Raw genomic sequence first — 18,820 nt, 5'->3', positions numbered from 1 at the left:
GACAGGGTTTGGTATGGGGAATGCATTTACGGGCCCCTCGGTACAACGCTACAGTTAACACAGTCTGTACATCTGACACAGAAAGTGCTGCTCTTGGAAGATGAGGAATGCAGCCACCTCCATTACTTTGCTAATAAACTTCCCATTGGCTTGAAAGCTCAATAATTTGTCTACAAATTTTGCAAATAAGATTCATTCAGCATTATGCGGTTTGTTTTGAGATTTTTTTAGGGTGAAAACTGAAAAGAAAACATACAATGCATATATAAAACCACTGGTGAATCTCACAAACCAGGCATGGTGATAAGCTCAGGGCATGCTCAGGAAACCTTTTCAATTGCTGTGTAGCTAGAGAAGCTAGTGTGAGAAAATGTCTTGGAAGGGGAAGACAGCCAGGGCCTTAGACTTGAACATTGAAGCTGGAAATGACAGTTGCCTACCTCGCAAGTATGGATCGCTTTTTTCCAGATTCTCAGAAAGCCTGACTCCAAATGCTGCCCTCTTGAGCAACACACTGTACAAATGATAGGCAGGATAGTTTTCCCACCGATACCAATTTAAAAACAGTTGTGGATTTTTTTTAACCACCCATTCACACAAAGAATTGCAACCATCTAAAAGACTCAGGCCTGCTCTTCCATGTTTAAAATGGAAGTTGGTTTTCTGAGATAGTTCTTGGTTTTTTGAAATTATGAAAAGAGACTCCATACCTGAAGCCTTGGGATGAATTGCTTGTGCAGTTTTATATATATATAAAAATATATAGCAGTAGGCATCATCTACTGTATGGACATATTTGAAAATTCTGTTTTTGGTTTTCCCTTTTTAGGAATTTATAAATATTAGCATTATCTTACTCATTGAAAAGATATTCTGAGAGCATGGAATGTGCCCAAACAAGCTGAAGAGATGAAACCCACGCACTGTTTGCATCAGCAGAGTGGGATTCTAAATTCATCTCAGTTTGAGCATGAGCCTAGTCATTCATCTGCTGTGAATGACTAACTGGGCATCTTCAAATTTTATTTATTTTTACCTAGAAATAGGGATTCTGCTAACCTTGTGTAACTCAAATGATCCTGATGATTAAGACCAGAGACAGAAAGTGTCTCATACAAGCTATAAAGTTCTACACAGCATTATATGGCGTCATTGATAACCAGGGGCCAGTGATGGGCACATTGTAAAGCATGTAGGTGCAGTTGCATGAGGACTGAACTTTAGCACCGCATGTATTATATTAAGTACAGACAGGTATAAATGCATGATTAACACAAATGGAAGCAAAAGTTTACTTGCCTAAATGTGATACTTTCCAGTCATTCAGACATTCATAATGGAGGAGTGCATAACTTAGTTGCTGACTGAATGAGAAAAAGGGCAAAATTTGGTTGAGGGAGGATATAGTATAGAGGACCCTTCTGAAGGGAAAGCGTGAACCCTAGAGGAGGAAAAAAGAGGAGACAGACGACTAGTGAAGGGCTGGGGGGAAAGTTCTTTGAATTAAGAGATGAGGGTCCTAGACCTGAGGCAAATTTGTGCATCTTATGTTAAAAGCTCACAACATTTGGGGGAGAATGGAACCCATAGTGCTTTATTGATCTCACCACTCCAAGAAGACTATTTCCTCTCACATTCCAATGGTACAGACCCTGGCTCAGATTTGCAGGAATTTCTGGCCCTAGATGGGCTTTTGAACTAATTGTCAAGTTCTACTAAGTAACCACAGTGCCCAGTATGGAAGTCTCCAGCCTGAAGATTTCTGTCTGGGTGTTGACTGGCAGCTTCACTGGAGCAAAGGGTTTTTACTATAGAAAATTGGAATTCATGAGTTTTCCTTTCTTCATTTTTGTGTTTATTGTGGTTACTGTTCGTTTGCTTTATTTGAGCCCTTGAACCCTAGGACTCTGATATGCAGTAATGACATCTGCTGAGCTCCAGAGAGACCCTGCTTCCAAGTTTATGCCAGGGAAGTTCATCTATAGTTGGAGATGAGTATCAGAAAATAGTATTTAATTAAAATGATCAATTACAATGAGCAGAGACTTATTTAATAAATATTAAAAGACCGACTCAATGAATGAGTTTATGCTATGACTCTGGAACTAGCAAAATTATAAAAACACAATTCCCCACTGAAGAAGTAATAAATAGAACTCATTACTAGGAGAATGAAATGTTGCCTCTCTGAGGATTTAGATTTTTCAGTGGCATTTTTAGCATCTATGGCCCTATTAAACCCTGTTATTTTCTTCCTAATTTGTGCCATTTAGGAATGATTTTCATTTAACTTTCCCATGGCTCATTTCTCTCCTTCAGAATTTCCATACGATTCCTTGATAAAGTCCATGCTTTAACAACTTCCATTAAAAAACTGTAATAAGCACCAACTAAATAGCAATATGATATAGCCAGAACATAAAGGACTGACAGGAGAAGAAATTGGCCAGCTGGGTAGTTAGTTTTTATTCTTGAATGCCTGCTGCACTTTTTGCCTCTTGTGGTTGTTTTCAGTCCTCTCGATAAGATTCCATGCCTAATGGACAAGGACTCTAAGGAGACAGTTCTCACAATTCTTAAGGAACAGCCTTTCTTTCCCATAACAAAATCATCAAGCAGCACCTTTTGATGACATAGTGATGGCTATTCTTCACCCCAGCCCCATAATGGAAAGAAAAGGTTTTTATTTTTTGCTCCCTCCTACTGTCCTTTGGGCTTTGTAAAATACCTCTTACATGTTCTATTTAGTGGGCCTATGTTCTCTAGAGAATTGTGTGAGAGTCATTTAGCAACCTGGGCCCCTTTCAATTCACCCAGTACTTATTGAACCCACTCAGTCCCCCATGTCTTGTGAAATACAGACATTATGGAAACTTTGTTTCTGCCTGCCTAAGACTCAAGAGTTTTTTTAAGTAGTCACCTACACAAATGCTTCTTGTCCAGGTCTGACTTTGGTTAGGACTAGAAGCATCCTTAGGTGTGAAAAGTACAAATTGTGTTTCTCTGAGCTTACTTTCTCACTTTTATTTAAAGTGAAAAGTAGACTTATTATATAAAGTGAAAAGGAGACATTAAGACCAAGGGAGAAAAAGAGCTAAAGTAGTGTGAAAAATAGGAAACACTTAGAAAAAGAGTCAGGTGATGACTTTATTAAATTTGTCTGCTCCTCAACACAATGAGGTTCTAACCACCAGCACTGTCCCAGCCCCTGTACATGTGCATTCTGATGTTATAATCTGGCAACAAGTCTGCTTAAAACTGAGACTGTCACTGAGTACCAAAAACATGTCAATTAGGGGTCATGGGAAAAGCCTTGTGGAAGTGATGGGGTTTACTTGGGCTTTGAAGGAAGGATAGGGATTTATCAGGTAGAAGTGACAGTATGAGCAATATTAAAATAGCATACACATATGTGGGAAAAATCAAGTAAATCCATGTGAATCTTTTTTAAGAGGTACTATTTTTTTTACTCATTAGTTAAAAGGGTGGGTCAACATCTTCCTGCAAAGATACGCTCCCTATCTTCCAACAGCTTTTCATTGAGGTTAGCTACTCTGCTTAGCTGTAGATTGCAAAGCATAAAGAGTAAAAATAGTAAATCAAATATACAACCAGACATTCAAATGTTTATATCAGAGCAACGTGCAACTACACAGGTTTTCATTTTTCTATCTGTCTTTGGGCTTTATGTAGGAGGTAGGGTAGAAATGTAAACTCTGCTTAGTATTGATAGCGTTAGAAAAATAGGTCCCTCTCAGGATATTCCATCCATTTGCTCTCAAATTCATGCATGAGGTATGGGAAAATACTTTGTTAATTAATATTTCCATCTACCCCTGGTTTGTACAAAGTGCTTTGGCAGACTTTCATGTATCTCATATGAAAGCCAAAGAGCTTTATTTAAATTGTCTGTTACATATTGAAAAGTTTACAGAACAAGCCCACAAATTCAGTGCAGTCTTCATTTTTGTGGTAGAGTGGAGTTGGCTAAACCCTCAGCTGTCATCAGCTCACTTTCCAGGTGTCTGTTCCATTGGGGTCCTGTCTTTCATTCTGATAGATTTTTCTCTTACCTCTACCATGCCAGGAGTTGGGCAGACTTTTCTCCCTTACAAGTTATTACCTCCTTATTCTAATGTATGTTCTGCTTCCAAACCTTTCGTTCCATTCTTGGCAGCATTCACAGCATGAAATGTGCTGCTTTTATTACTTAATTCCTTACTTTCCTACACCTACTTCCACTTCTATTTTCCCATCTCCTTTCATTTTGCCCTCACATATTTTTCACTTTGTGGTGTTCCTTTTCCTTGTGTGCTCTACATGAGAGAGCCAGAACCCCACGGTTAAAAATAGTTTCTGACATTATTTGTGATTCCTAAGATGTAGTCTCACAAATAACCTTTTCTCATTTGATTTCCATCTAACATGCTGACAGTGCTCCAATCTTGTTTTCTGATTATCCCATTACATAGTGCTTTCCCTCTCATTTAGTGGAAACTTGCAAGTAATGGTTCTGTTTGGATAGCGCTGCCTAGTCATCATTTACAATTTTGTGGAATTAGAAAGGCAGTGGGAGAAAAGAACTCAAGCTTAATTTCTTACTTAAAAGGAAAAGCATTAATTAACTATTTTGGTAATAGGTTGAATCCGTCTTCATCAGCATGCTATACTAGAGCCATCTTTGTGATCTAGAGTAACCTATCATGCAATGAAACATCTTCTTACTGAGAGTGCTGTGCTCTATATTGAGTAATGCATTTTAAATTCTGTCTTAAAAAGGCAGGCAAACTCAATTGACTACCCAATGGGATACAGTTTCAGGGAAAAAAATCATCACAAACAAGTGCATAGGAAGTAACCTAAGAATTCATTTACTGTAATCATTGTTTTTACCATAAAATTGTAAATATTCAGTCAGTAATCAGTCATGCCCAGCCTCTAACAGTCTAGTAGTGTTTGTCGTGTGTGTGTGTGTCTGTGTGTCTGTGTTATAGCTATGCTCTGAAAACATCCTACAAATAACTGAATTCATATAAAGCCACAATACCCAGGAGGCTAAATGATTGCCTGTTAGCATTGATCATTTGGGGGCATAAAAAGAAATTTCCTGTGCAAATACCACTTTTCTTATGCATTCTAAGGACCTCTTATATTCAAGAGTAAATTTTCCTTATATATATTTGTTTCAATTGACATCTTAAAGTACATCTGAAAATACAGTATGCCATATAATTGAGAGCTGGACCATCTAATAGATGCTGTGTGAGGTCTTTTGGGAAATGAAATGGTAATGGAATTCCTATTCTCAGTGGTAGGAAATGACTGTCCTTTGTTTATGTCTTAGTTGATTTCCCCTCTATGTTTCTTTAGGCAAGTCAGTAATTTCAGAGAAGCCAAATACATCTTGCTTTTTGGGAGTGTAATTTGGCTGTTTTAGCCAGAGTATAGTTCTTGGGTTATGTTCAACAGGCATTACTAAAAGATAGGCTCTTTTTATATAACTTGTAGAGTTCCACATAATTTTCTTTTTCCTTTCCTGTTCTTGACAGGTGCATGAGGCAGTCCCATGCTACAGTGAATGCAATCAGTATTCCTGGATTGTAGAACACTGGTCTCCATGCAAAATCCACAATGAGCTGAGGTCTCTGCGCTGCGGAGGAGGAATGCAGTCTAGGAAAATCAGGTGTGTGGAAATGGAGACATTTGGGAAATGGGGCAGAGGAACGTATACCTTTTTATAAAAAAACAGAGTGTTTATCCAAGTGCACTCTAATTTTCATACTGCATACTCTGGCTTTTGCTCATCATGAAGTTTGTATAGAAGTATATGTGCCTTAACTGCCATGTGTACAGTGGGATTTCCTCTGCAGTGTAGTTACAATCCCTACGGTTCCCCGCAAATGACTTCAGTGGGAAAGCTAACTGCATGGAGCAGGCTAGCATCCCTTCACTGATCCACAGCCATAACTGTTAACAAATCGGGAGATTTTGGCTGTGATACCATGTCTCTTTTTTTGTCTATGGGTAGTGTAGTTGATGGACATTATCTTTTTTTTATTTATTTATTTTTTATTTTATTATGTTAATCACCATACATTACATCATTAGTTTTTGATGTAGTGTTCCATGATTCATTGTTTGTGCATAACACCCAGTGCTCCATGCAGAATGTGCCCTCTTTAATACCCATCACCAGGCTAACCCATCCCCCCACCCCCCTCCCCTCTAGAACCCTCAGCCTGTTTCTCAGAGTCCATAGTCTCTCATGGTTCGTCTACCCCTCCGATTTCCCCCCCTTCATTTAATTTTGAATGTCAGTACATTGAAAAGGTCAATTTAAACCCTCACTATTGGTCTTGGAAACTACAGTCTGAGAATACTTATGAACTATAGTGATGAATTTTAATATAAAAAGAGCACACCTCTGAAAGAATTTAGTGAATTCTGGGTTATTTATGGAGGGATCTTGTTTAAAGTTTTTGTTTTGTAAATACAGCAGTATAAGCAAAGGAAACACTTGGTCTGAGTTTGTCAAAATGGCCTATTTAAGAATGATTTGGAAAGAATGAATTTCTTTACCAACTGAGGATAATGGTAATAAATGTTAGACTGAACAAGCGAAAACTAAAATATTAATGATAAACAATGGTTAGTATGTAAAATCAAGAAGAAAATATAGTTTAGTCAACTATTCGATTGCATGAGCAGAGAGTATCATTTTGTGAGATTTAGGAAGCTCCATTTCAAATGGACAGACAGTTCTCAAATCCTATAACTCCTTGTTGAGTTAACTGTGAGATTGAAGTCAGTTGCTAAGGCAGACCCTACTTATATATTTTGATTGTTATTCAATATCAGTGAACTTACTTTATTCAGTAATTCAGTATATACCCACCATTTCTGAGACTTAATCCCAGTGTTGCAAAATCACTGGTAGCCATGTTGGAAGAAGTAGCTATTGGTGAAACGGTCATCAAGCCAAGCAAATGGCTAATAGACGAATTGTCTTTCTTTCACTTTGTTAGTTCCCCTTTCCTCTGGGGACTAGTGTGTTCATGCTGTCACAGACTTTTTTCTCTTCAAAATCTATGTCTCCACTGTCTTGTTCTCATGGTTTTGAGAAATGACTGATCAACCTAGCTTATTAAGTAACAAGCAGACGAGCTGTGATACCTCCCACTCTCATCCCAGCCAGGCCTCTTAGCAGTACTAAAGCAAAATCTCAGGAGAGAAAGGAAGGCTTTAAGAGAATAAATTGCTACCGACAGAATTATGGCAGGCTGACGGAGGAAAAACATACTTAAACAAGAAGGTCTTTAAGCAATACTTCTCAGCTCAAACTTACAGAGCTTGATATAATACAAATAACACAGCTACTGAATACCACTATGTTATGAGGTGAATTGCATTCCCCAAAAATCTATGTATTATAGTCCTAACCTTCAGTACCTCAAAACAAGGCTATATTTGAAGATAGGCTCTTTAAAGAGGTAATTAATGTTAATGAGGTCTTTGGGGTGGGCCCTAATCCAATCTGATTCATGTCCTTATAAAAAGAGGAGATTAGGACACACACACACACACACACACACACAGGGAAGAGCTTGTAAAGACACAGGGAGTGTAATCATCAAGACAGTATGGTACTGGCACAAAAAGAGACACATAGATCAATGGAACAGAATAGAGAACCCAGAAATGGGCCCTCAACTCTATGGTCAAATAATCTTCAACAAAGCAGGAAAGAATGTCCAATGGAAAAAGGACAGTCTCTTCAATAAACGGTGCTGGGAAAACTGGACAGCCACATGCAGAAGGATGAAACTGGACAATTTTCTTACACCATACACAAAGATAAACTCAAAACAGATGAAAGACCTAAATGTGAGACAGGAATCCATCAAAATCCTAGAGGAGAACACAGGCAGCAACCTCTTCGACCTTGGCGGCAGCAACTTCTTGCTAGACATGTCTCTAAAGACAAGGGAACAAGAGGAAACAAGAACTTTTGGAACTTCATCAAGATAAAAAGCTTCTGCACAGCAAAGGAAACAGTCAGCAAAACCAAAAGGCAACCTACAGAATGGGAGAAGATATTTGCAAATGACATATCAGATAGAGGGCTGGTATCTGAGATTCATAAAGAACTTACTGAACTCAACAGCCAAAAAACAAATAATCTAGTCAAGAAATGGGCAGAAGACATGAAGAGACATTTCTCCAAAGAAGACATACAAATGGCCAACAGACACATGAAGAAATGTCCCACGTCATTCGGCATCAGGGAAATACAAATCAAAACCACAATGAAATACCACCCCACTCTAGTCAGAATAGCTAAAATTAACAAGTCAGGAAACAACAAATGTTGGTAAGGATGCAGAGAAAGGGGAACCCTCTTAAACTGTGGGTGGGAATGCAAGCTGGTACAGCCACTCTGGAAAACAGTATGGAAGTTCCTCAAGAAGTTAAAAATAGAGCTACCCTATGACCCAGCAATTTTACTACTAGGTATTTACCCCAAAGATACAAATGTAGTGATCCAAAGGGGCACATGCACCCCAATGTTTATAGCAGCCATGACCACAATAGCCAAACTGTGGAAAGAGCTGAGATGTCCATCGACAGATGAATGGCTAAAGAAGATGTGATATATGTATATATATAACATATATATATATATATATATATATTATGGAATATTACTCAGCTGTCAGAAAGGATGAATACTTACTATTTACATCGACATGGATAAAACTGGAGTGTATTATGCTGAGCAAAATAAGCCAATCAGAGAAAGACAATTACCATATGGTTTCACTCATGTGGAATATAAGAAACAGTGTGGAGGACCATAGGGGAAGGGAGGGAAAACTGAATGGGAAGTCATTAGAGAAGGAGAAAAACCATGAGACTCTTAACTAGAGGAAACAAACTGAGGGTTGCTGGAGGGAAGGTGGATGGGGGGATGGGGTAATTGGGTGATGGGCTTTAAGGAGGGCATGTGATGTGATGAGCACTGGGTGTTATACACAAATGATGAATTATTGAACATTACATCTGAAACTAATGATGTACTATATGTTGGCTCATTGAATTTAAATGAAAAATAAAAAATGAAATAAAGACACAGTTCATCAGCCATCTACAAGCCAAGGAGAGAGGTCTCAGCAGAAACCAACCCTTCCAGTACCTTGATGTCAGACTTGGAGCCTCAAGAACTATGAGAAAATAATTTCCTATTGTTTAAGGAAACTAGTCTGTGATATTTTGTTGTGGCAGATTTTGTTGTATGCTTTATGTGTATGATCACATTTAAATATGTGAAGCAGATTTTCTGGGTATCTTGCATTCCAAACCATTATTGACCTTAATAAGACACTGTTATAATGAATAAAATAACTTATCCTTCTCTTTCTTGAAACTTCCAAACTGGGGGACATCTTCATGGTTCATCTTGGATTGCAATAATTTATTAATTCAAAAAATATTCTATGTATCAGGCAGTCTAGGCAGTGGGGATAAAAGAAAAGTGAACAAAATTTCTATCCTCAAATAACTTACAGTGGCAGAGAAAAAGATAAACACATAAATATAATGGAATGTCTTTGCTGTGAAATGCCAAGAAGAAAATAAAATTCAGTTGGAGTGATGGGGGATACTGTTTTGGAGAGGTTGGCCAGCAAAATATCCAAGCAGACATCTGAATAAAATGAGAGACGTGGATGAATATAAAGATCTAAAGAAAGAAATCCCGGGGAGAAAGAGTTTCCAAAGTAGTAATCTTCTTGGCTTGTTATAACAAGATGAATACAAGGTGTCCTGTATGGCTGGTGCCAGTACTCAAATCATACAATCTTCTAAAACAAAGTAAAAGGATTTTTTTCTAACTGCAACTTGAAGCCATGAAATGTTTGAGACAGAGGAAATGACATAGTCTTATTTACATTTGAAAGGACTTGTTGGATGTAGAGAAGGTGTTTTGGGGGGTATATAAATAGAAGCAGGGGTGAAGGTTTCAAAGACATTCCAGAATTCCTGGTGGGAGACACTGATGGTTGGGCTGGGCTTGGTAATAATGAAGGTGGTGAGAAGGTCACATTTAGACTATATTTGGAAGGTACAGACCGCAGGATTTATTTATAAAGTGATTGTAGAACGTGGAAGAAAGCAAGCATCAAAGATGACTGCTAGGTTTTAGTGCCTAACAATCATAGGAATGATGGTGCCATTTGTTGAGATGAGGAATATTAGAAGCAAGTTTGAGAGAGAAAAATCAAAAGCTAGCTTGTGAACACATTAAATTTGCCTTCCAACTGTGACAATACAGACTAGAGTTCAGAAAGAGACAGTGGTATAAATTTGGGCATCAACAGCTTATACATTTGATATATATTGATAAGAAAAGATAAGAAATTGAGCCCTGGGGAACTCCAATATTCATAGATGATAGCAAAGAGAAAGCTCTACAAATGAGACTGAGAAAGAGCTGTTGGAGAATGAGGAAAACCAAGAAAATGGGAAAGCAAGAGGGTTTTTCAAGAAAAAGAGAGCAATCAGTTGTTTCAAATGGTTCTCAGAAATTTACTAAGATGACAATTGACCATTGAGTTTGGCAATAGGAAGTCTGTTAATGATCCAGATAAGAGGTTTCTCTGAAATGGTAATAAAAGTGTGATTAAATGAAATTCAAGAGATAGTCATGAAGGAAGTGGGGAGGGGGGGCGGGAAGGCTGCAGGAATAGCAAATATGCTTCAAAACAGTTTTGCCCTGAGTTTTGAGTAGGAATGAGGTGACAACTGAAGATATGAGATGGAAATTGATAATGCAGGATATGTAATTCCAGGGGCATTTTCATTTGGGAACATCTTCAATGCAGTCTTTTTAAGTCTTTACTCTTGGGCTTGTCAGAACCCCCAGAAAAGTCTTTTCATAAATCACGCGTGAAATAGATAATCCTAGCGGCCAGTGTTTTGGCTGATGTGGTAAACAGAATTGTGGCCCCCCAGAGATGTCCACATTCTAATCCCTGAAATCTGTGAATCTGTTACCTTCTATAGCAAAAAGGACTTTGCAGATGTGATTAGGTTAGGATTTTGAGCCAGGATTTTGAGCCATCATGGATGGTCTCTGCAGGGACAATTTATTCACAAGAGTTCTTAAATGTGAAGGGGAAATGGGAGAGAAAGAGGAAAATGTGACCACAGATGCAAGGCACAGAGAGATGCAAGGCTGTTGGTTTTGAAGATGGAGAAGAAAGGGGCCATACCCAGGTAATGCGGGTAGCCCTTGGAATCTGGAAAGAGCTAAGGAAGTGGTCTCTCCTCTCCTCTAGCCTCCAGAAAGGAATCCAGCTCTACCAAAGCATTGATGTTAGCTTAGTGAGATCCATGTTGGATTTCTATACTACAGAATTGTAAGATAATAATTTTCATTTTTTAAACCACTAGGTTTGTGATAATTCTTCCAGTGTATTAACTTGTACTTAAACCCTTGTTTTCAATATGATATTCTCATCCTTAAGTGAGCCATGTGTTCTCTAGCCCAGAGACTGTCTCTTTTTGTGACCCTCTCCAGATAATAAACCTTCAGTTACCTGCAGGGGGGTGGGGAGGGGCCATCACCTAGCCCTGTGGACTGTGGGAGATCTGAGGGCCCAGGTACTTCTTAAACATACTTTCAGTAAATCTTCCAGTTTTTCAGCCTCACCTTCATCCACATTTCCAGAGGTACTTGGTGCCCCAAGCTCCTGAATTTTTTATGTTTTCTGTGGTGTGAATGGAGTTACTTTCTTTGTTTTTCCTTGAAGTCTTAGTATTTCAGCTTTCTTGGTATGGTAAGTGAGTTACCTCTAGTTCATCTATTTTCCATTTGTTTTCTTTGTCCTTTCCCATGTTCTTTGTCCTTGTAGGGTAATGCCTTTCCTCCCATCTTGGGTTTTTGAGTTTTCTTTGTTTGTGGGTTTTTTTGGTAACAAATTCCTTTACGATCGTTTTTGTGGCATATTAGGAGTGAACAAAGACTAATGTGTACATTCAACTGGACACCACTGACCAGAAGTCTTATCTCTTCTTTCTCAGTGAAATAATAAAAGAACATCAGCAGAGAGTATGCAGGCAAGAAGGAAAGCAATTTCCAGCTTTTAAGTTTGTCTGTAACAAGACACATAAGCTTTTTTGTGGTCCCTCCTTCCACTATTGACTATTACCACAAAAGAAATTAAAGTCCATAGATGACTCTCTACCATGCCTCCCTATATTAGAAGACATTACTTACCTCTTCTACCTTTCTGTGTTAACCTTGTTTATACAATGTACAGTTTTTCATTACTTGGCACCTCATAAAGCTTACTTTCTATTGTACAAGGTAATAGACTACTTTGCAATTTTCCTGAATTAAAAAAATTATATGTATAAAAGAAACTCCTAATGTATAGGATAACTCATTCTAGCCTAGCATGATTTGGGGGGCACCAAAAGCTCTCCATCATATCTGTCTTAAAATGCTTACTCCTTGGCTGTGGTATTGTGTCTCAAGTGATCAGATCAGCAAATGGCACCACTTATCTCATTGTCATTATCATTTTCACCTTCACTTTGATTATTATCACTTGAAGAAAAGTGTTATAACAATAGGGATCTTATCTCTCTCTCTCTCTTTTTTTTTTTTTTTTTTTTAGTCTTTACCCCAACAACCAGGCAAGGGCCTGGTACACAGTCCTCAAAAATATTTACTAAATGAATTATTATTAACAAATACTAAGTGTGTTTCCCATGCCTAGCAAAAGAGGTTTGCATGTAGCTAGTCTTTCTTAAATATTTTTTAAAAAATAATTCAAACATAAAATTCTAATTGAGATTTAATATAAATACAGAGAAATGCCCACTCAGGGTATAGTTGAATGAATTTTCACAACAGGGGCACGACTGTGTAACCAGCTCAGGGGCCAAGAAACAAAATATTACCAGGACTACCTTAAGCCCCTAGTAGTAAGTAACCATTCCCCCAAAGGTAACCACTACTCTGACTTCTGACAGCATAGATGAATATTGCCTATTTATTTCTGTGAATGAAATCATACAGCATATTCTTTGGTGTCTAGCTTTTGTGCAGCATTCAATTTTTGAGCTTCACCCACGTTCTATCATGTAATAGTAGTTCATGCATTCCCACCATTTACCACAATATATTTATCTATTGACCTTGTTGTTGAACAGTTGGACTATTTCTAGTTTGGATGATTATGAATAGTGCTAATATGAATATTTTCTGTCAGTTTTTTTTCTTTTTTGGTGCACATTTCTTTTGTGTATGTATATAGGCATAGAATCGTTGGGTCATATGATATGTATATGTTGCCCTTTAGTAGATACTGCCAACTAGTTTTCCAAAGAGTATTATGCCCCAGCCAGCAGAGTAAGAAGAGTTACAGTTGTTGCCTGTTCTTGCCAACCCTTGATATTTTCCATATTTTTTATTGAAGCCATTCTGGTGGGTATATAATGGTATAACACTTTGGTTTTGATTTGATTGAATCAATAGCATGATTATTTATCTTGCCTCGGCCGGCACTTCTCTCAAAGCCCGATTCAGATAAGGCCAAGCATCTGTATACTGTGTGTTCACATGCCACATGACAATGCTCACATATTACCCTTTGGCTTATGGTACCAACATTCCTTACTGAAATGCAGAAAATACCTGAGAGAAAAACATGTTTAATTATGTTTCACATTCCTTGGCTATGACCTTAACTGTGTTGGACAGAGATTAGGAAAGTTTGGTTGATGTGAGATAGAAGTGTAGGGAAGGTCTGAGAGAGTCACAGGAACTAGGAAGGCTCTCGCTATTACAAAGTGATGAACTCATTCAGAGAAGAAGAGCCTTCAAGATTTGTTACAGTAAAAAGAAAATTCACTCTGTGCTGGACCCGAGTAAAAATAGAGTAGGTCTCTCGAGATGGAGAGTTCTTTCAGAATGGCAGTGGACCTCAGTCTTCCCATTTTTCTCTCTTGCTCTGCTACCTGAAGGGTTATCACTCAGTAAAGGTCAACAGGCTGAAGAAGGAACTTTTTTCCCCTTGATTTCTCTGCTGGTCTATTTTATGTTTAATTATCTTTGAGGGGTAAGTAACTATGGTATAGCATAACTACTTTATCATTTACTCTCCACTCTTTTTAAGTCTCCACTGTTTTATCCTTGTTCTTGCCTTGCAGATGTGTGAATGCCGCTGATAGTGAAGGGGGAGCCGTGGATAACAGCCTGTGCAGCCAGGATGAAATTCCCCCAGAAACCCAGTCGTGCTCTCTTCTGTGTCCCAGTGAATGTGTCATGTCCGAGTGGGGGCCTTGGAGCAAATGCCCACAGGTAATTTCTCTTCCCTTGTCAATACCCTAATCCTCCAGCGCTGCCTTCACCGTTGGCTACTATATATTCACAGTACTTGCTCTCCAAAACATTCTTCTAGTAACACAAGAACATAATTTTACCTAAGAAGGAAGGAAAAAAAATTTAGCAAGCGAGACTGAGCAATTTAAAATGCCAGTGCTTCTCTTAAGGCCTTTATCATGGGAACACGGACAAGGAAAATGAGCCTATAATGATCATACTAGGATTCGAATGCACACCCATTGTTAAAGGGGTCTTCTTTAGTACCAAAATGATTCTCATTATAATCTCTTGGTTCTGTTCCATTTTTATCCTGGCAGAATCAATTATATCTTAGTAGCTCAACTCTACTATGTAATTTAGCTTCTGTTCGTGATGATCTGTTTTTGCCTTTTGCTGTTTTCCCCAAAGATGAGGTGTTCCTTTGTCATGTTCTTCTTCCAAAGCTGACAAAAAAAAACCCAAAAAACCCTTTTTAAAAATCTAAAGCATTTGCCTTTATTTTTTTTCTTTAAAAAAAAAAAGGAAACATAACGTGACTAAGGGAAAATAAATATTCCTCAAATAGAATGGTTCCACTTAATATTCTCAGAAGCTAAACTCTGATAGTTTAGACTTGTATTTTGGCTTAAAGAGCTAAAAAAGAAAATGAGGATAAGGATTATGTTATATGGCTTCAAACATTAGGAAGGGAGACTTAGGTTTACTCTGAATTCAGTGGTGATACAATTTGTGGGAAGATTGTGTAAAATCTTTGTATAGAAATGGAAGATATTTTTGAGATCAGTTAATACTCTGTATTTGCAGTTTTGAATTATTGATTCATCATTAATTTTCGCAACCTTATCTTTGACATTTCCATAATTCTATTCCTGAAAGAGATTTCCCTTGTTGTTATTTTTTCTTTGTTGTTTTTTTGGGGGCTAGGACAACACAATATTAAGATGAAGAGGTATTAATTAAGGGTAATTTGTGGGCATGGAATGTTGGTTCTGCTTATTTTGTGTGTAACTTAAATATAAGAAAAGTTAACATTTATTGAGCACTTACTGTGTGCAAGGCACATGTAAAATTTTTCTCTTTAGTACCCATAACAATCCTATTAAGTACATACTATTATCAGTCCCATTGTACAGATGGAGAAACTGATTCTCAGGAAAGCTAAGTAGCTTGCACTGAATAAGTGATGCAGCTGGGCTAAACTTTATACTATCTGATGAAGCCAAAGCCTTTGCTCTTACGTCCTTGGCTTCCTTACCTTGGATGAATTAAAGTGGATTTAGACCCATACTTTCCCTTCTTTAAGATGCAGCATTTATTTTAAGAATAAAGCAAGTTACTGGTCTGTATGATTATTCTATGACTACACTTTAGAAAATGTGGCAGCATACATTCTTTATTAATCAGCTTGCAGAATTAGCATTCTGAGTAAGTTAAATGTAGAGGTCATGATCTTACTCAGTTTGCTTTTTTTTTTTTGTAATTTGCTCATAATAAACTCCATTAAGCTATAAGAACTTTACAATGAAAATGTTGCCCTTTTAAGTCAAGGATTCTGGCCACTGAGCTAAAATGTCTGTTACAGGAGCATTTTATACAATGTTGTAATGGCCTGGTATTCTGTGTTTATTTCTTTGGGTTTCTAAGAGGCAATTTCCTTCAAGGTTTACTTTTCCAAACATAATTAAACTATTTTTGGAGCATTTAGAAATTGGAGATAGAAAAAACATTTCAGCCTCCTTTCATATGTCTGGAAGATGACATAGGCAGTTACTTGTCAGCGTGAAGTGAGAGGGTTTTTCTGTCAACTGCTTATGCACCTGCTAAGTTACATTATCATCATCATCATCATAGCTATGACGACAGTAATAACTTTCATTGAGCACATCTTATGTAATAAGCACTGTGCTGGAATTTTCTAACACTGTGCTATGATGATATACATTTATCCAGTCTCAGGTCTGTTTGACCACAATGGCCTAGCTCTTTCTCATATGCCACGATGCTCTCAAGTGTAAATAAAGACTTTAAAATGGAAAAAAAAAAAAAAGTAATCAGGGCTCATACCTGATTATTTTCCCCATCTCTTAAATATGTTACATAATTTTAATAAATTGCAACATCTTAGCATAATGCCCCAACATCATAGGTGCTTAAGCAGTACTTGACAATGATCATGATCATGATTATAGCAAAGTTAGCAATCTGGATCTTTGTGCCTGAAGTTTAATTAGCACTTCAATGTACATTTTCTGAGAAGAATAAAACAATTATTGTGTAATTGTTCTCTGTAGCATGTTCTGATTCATGGATCTAAATATTGGCCATTATTTTACCAAATTCTCCTTTGATAGTCTGCAGTGTGACATGTGTCAATAGGACCAATTCACTATGTTTCTCTTTCATCTTTTTCTTCCCACAGCACTTCTTCAGAGTCAAACACATAACCAAACAAACAAAGTCCACCCTACTCCCCCACCAAAAAACAAACTCAGGATATTTCTGAGACTAAAATATGTTTCTCTTATATATCTATAAAGTACTCTGAAATTTATATTTTGATTTAGCTATAAAATCTATATTTAATGTGAAATAAACAATGTATTTTAAACATAGTAAAGTAGGTAGATTTGCCAGTTAATTAAAAGAAACTTAGCAAAACCAATTAATCAAGTAAAACTATTGTCTTGAATTCCCAGTATGTATCCTAGACTTTGAGGCCAAACATATATGACAGACCATCACTGCTACCAAGGAATCGTAGCCCTCAGCATCTTTAGAAGTGCATACTGTGTATAGATAGCAAAGAATTCAATAACTGAGTAGCAGTGTTTATCACTTCATACAATGTTTACTAATAAAGTGGTAGACAATATGTAAAATGATTAAGTATACTTCCTAACCTCCGGGTCAGTGACTCTCACAGTAGCAGACATAAGAGGCATCTAGAAAGTGTGTTAACACACAGCAGCTCTGCCCCGTCTCAGAGATTCTGATTCAGTACATCTGGGTGTGGTCCATGAGTTGGCATTTAGAAAATTGCCAGGTAATGCTGATTCTGCTATTCTGGGAACACACTTTGAGTCATAAGGCTGTCGGCCATTACATTCAAGCCATGTTTTTTCTCAGCCTCACTCGAATCACAACTTTTTGTTGAATATTGAGTAAACATTAGTATTAACTGGTTACTTAGCTTATATTTGCAGATGCTTTCCATGTGCCAGACAATGTGCTTAGTACTTTATATTTATTTTCCTACTTAATCTGCAAAATGCCACTACAAAATAGATAGATTATCCCCCAATGTATAGATGAGTAAACTGAGTCTCAGGTTAGTAATGTGCTGCTTTTAAAGAGCTAGTAAAAAGCACAGTGACTGCTTAAGCCCATGTAATCCGTACATAACCCCTAACCACTACAGAAGAAACGGAATCCGTGCTACCTGTCCTAGAGAATATGCTAACTGGTAAAATCTCTTGTCTCCTTTTCTGGTTTACTTTGGCTATTTTATTTGTGAAGGAAGATACTTCTAAATTCCATAATCTACTTCATTTGAATAGTTTGCCAAGGGGGGAAAAGAAAAGGAGCCACAAAAAAGCATGTGATCTAATGCCCAGGAACACTTACTGCTGTGGGACTGTGGACAAGTTACTTAAACCTCTGAGTTACAGGTTCCTCATCAGGAAAATAAGAACAATGATCATTGTTTTTCCAGATTATTTAGAAATTAGAGATAATGCGTATAAAGTGAACAGTACAGAGTATTACCTAATACAGGTTTGTTTAAAAAAAAGGAAAAAGAAGAAGCAGATCAAAGCTCCCCCTTGCCTTGTTTACAGTGTGGTTGGGAAACCTAAGACAGGTTGCTATATATTTTCTAAGTCATGCAGGAAATATCCCTTCTTTCGCACAAAATGGGTTATTATAGGATATTACAGAAATAAAATGTCACCTCCTTTGCTGAAAAATGACTTATGCCTAATTTGATAGCAGTCCCAAAAAATAAGGCATCAGAAAGATAACTTCAAATGAATGGGTCCCTGACCTTAAAGTAACTGCCAATTGCAAACCATACCAAAGAGCAAACAAGACAAAGCCATTAAAAATTGTGTTGGGATCATTTTAACTGTATTGGCAAGAACTGGAGACTATAAATGGATGAAGCAAAACAAACACAATTAAAGGCAGAATTTGAAGAAAATGGAAAACTATGTGTTTCACTTATTTTTATGTTCTTGTTTTCTCATGTTCCCACAACGCGCACGTGTGCGTACACACACACACACACACACCTCATTATTTTTTTACTCCAATATGCTCACTTCTGTGGAATGCTTTAATGGGAAAGGAAGTTTATGGAATTATACATTTAAAAACCTTTGCAATAGTGTTCACTCTTTAAAGGTATATATAAATACACATATGTATGTG

The 18,820-nt window shown here is 37.4% G+C and overlaps 1 protein-coding gene across 1 annotated transcript in view; it reads left to right on the top strand.

Moving 5' to 3' along the window:
* The window catches only part of THSD7B (thrombospondin type 1 domain containing 7B), an 870,666-nt gene that overhangs the window by 759,679 nt on the left and 92,167 nt on the right, over positions 1-18,820 (top strand). Inside the window, exons 16-17 of the mRNA XM_032411208.1 lie at positions 5,550-5,683; positions 14,218-14,368. Of these exons, the coding sequence (XP_032267099.1) occupies positions 5,550-5,683; positions 14,218-14,368 (285 nt within the window). The remainder of the gene's footprint in view (positions 1-5,549; positions 5,684-14,217; positions 14,369-18,820) is intronic.

This window comes from Phoca vitulina, unplaced genomic scaffold (genome assembly GCF_004348235.1).
Source record: "Phoca vitulina isolate PV1807 unplaced genomic scaffold, GSC_HSeal_1.0 scaffold1, whole genome shotgun sequence".
Lineage (NCBI taxonomy): Eukaryota > Metazoa > Chordata > Mammalia > Carnivora > Phocidae > Phoca > Phoca vitulina.
The sequence above is the reverse complement of the archived record's forward strand: the minus strand, read 5'-3'. Positions and strand labels throughout refer to the sequence as shown.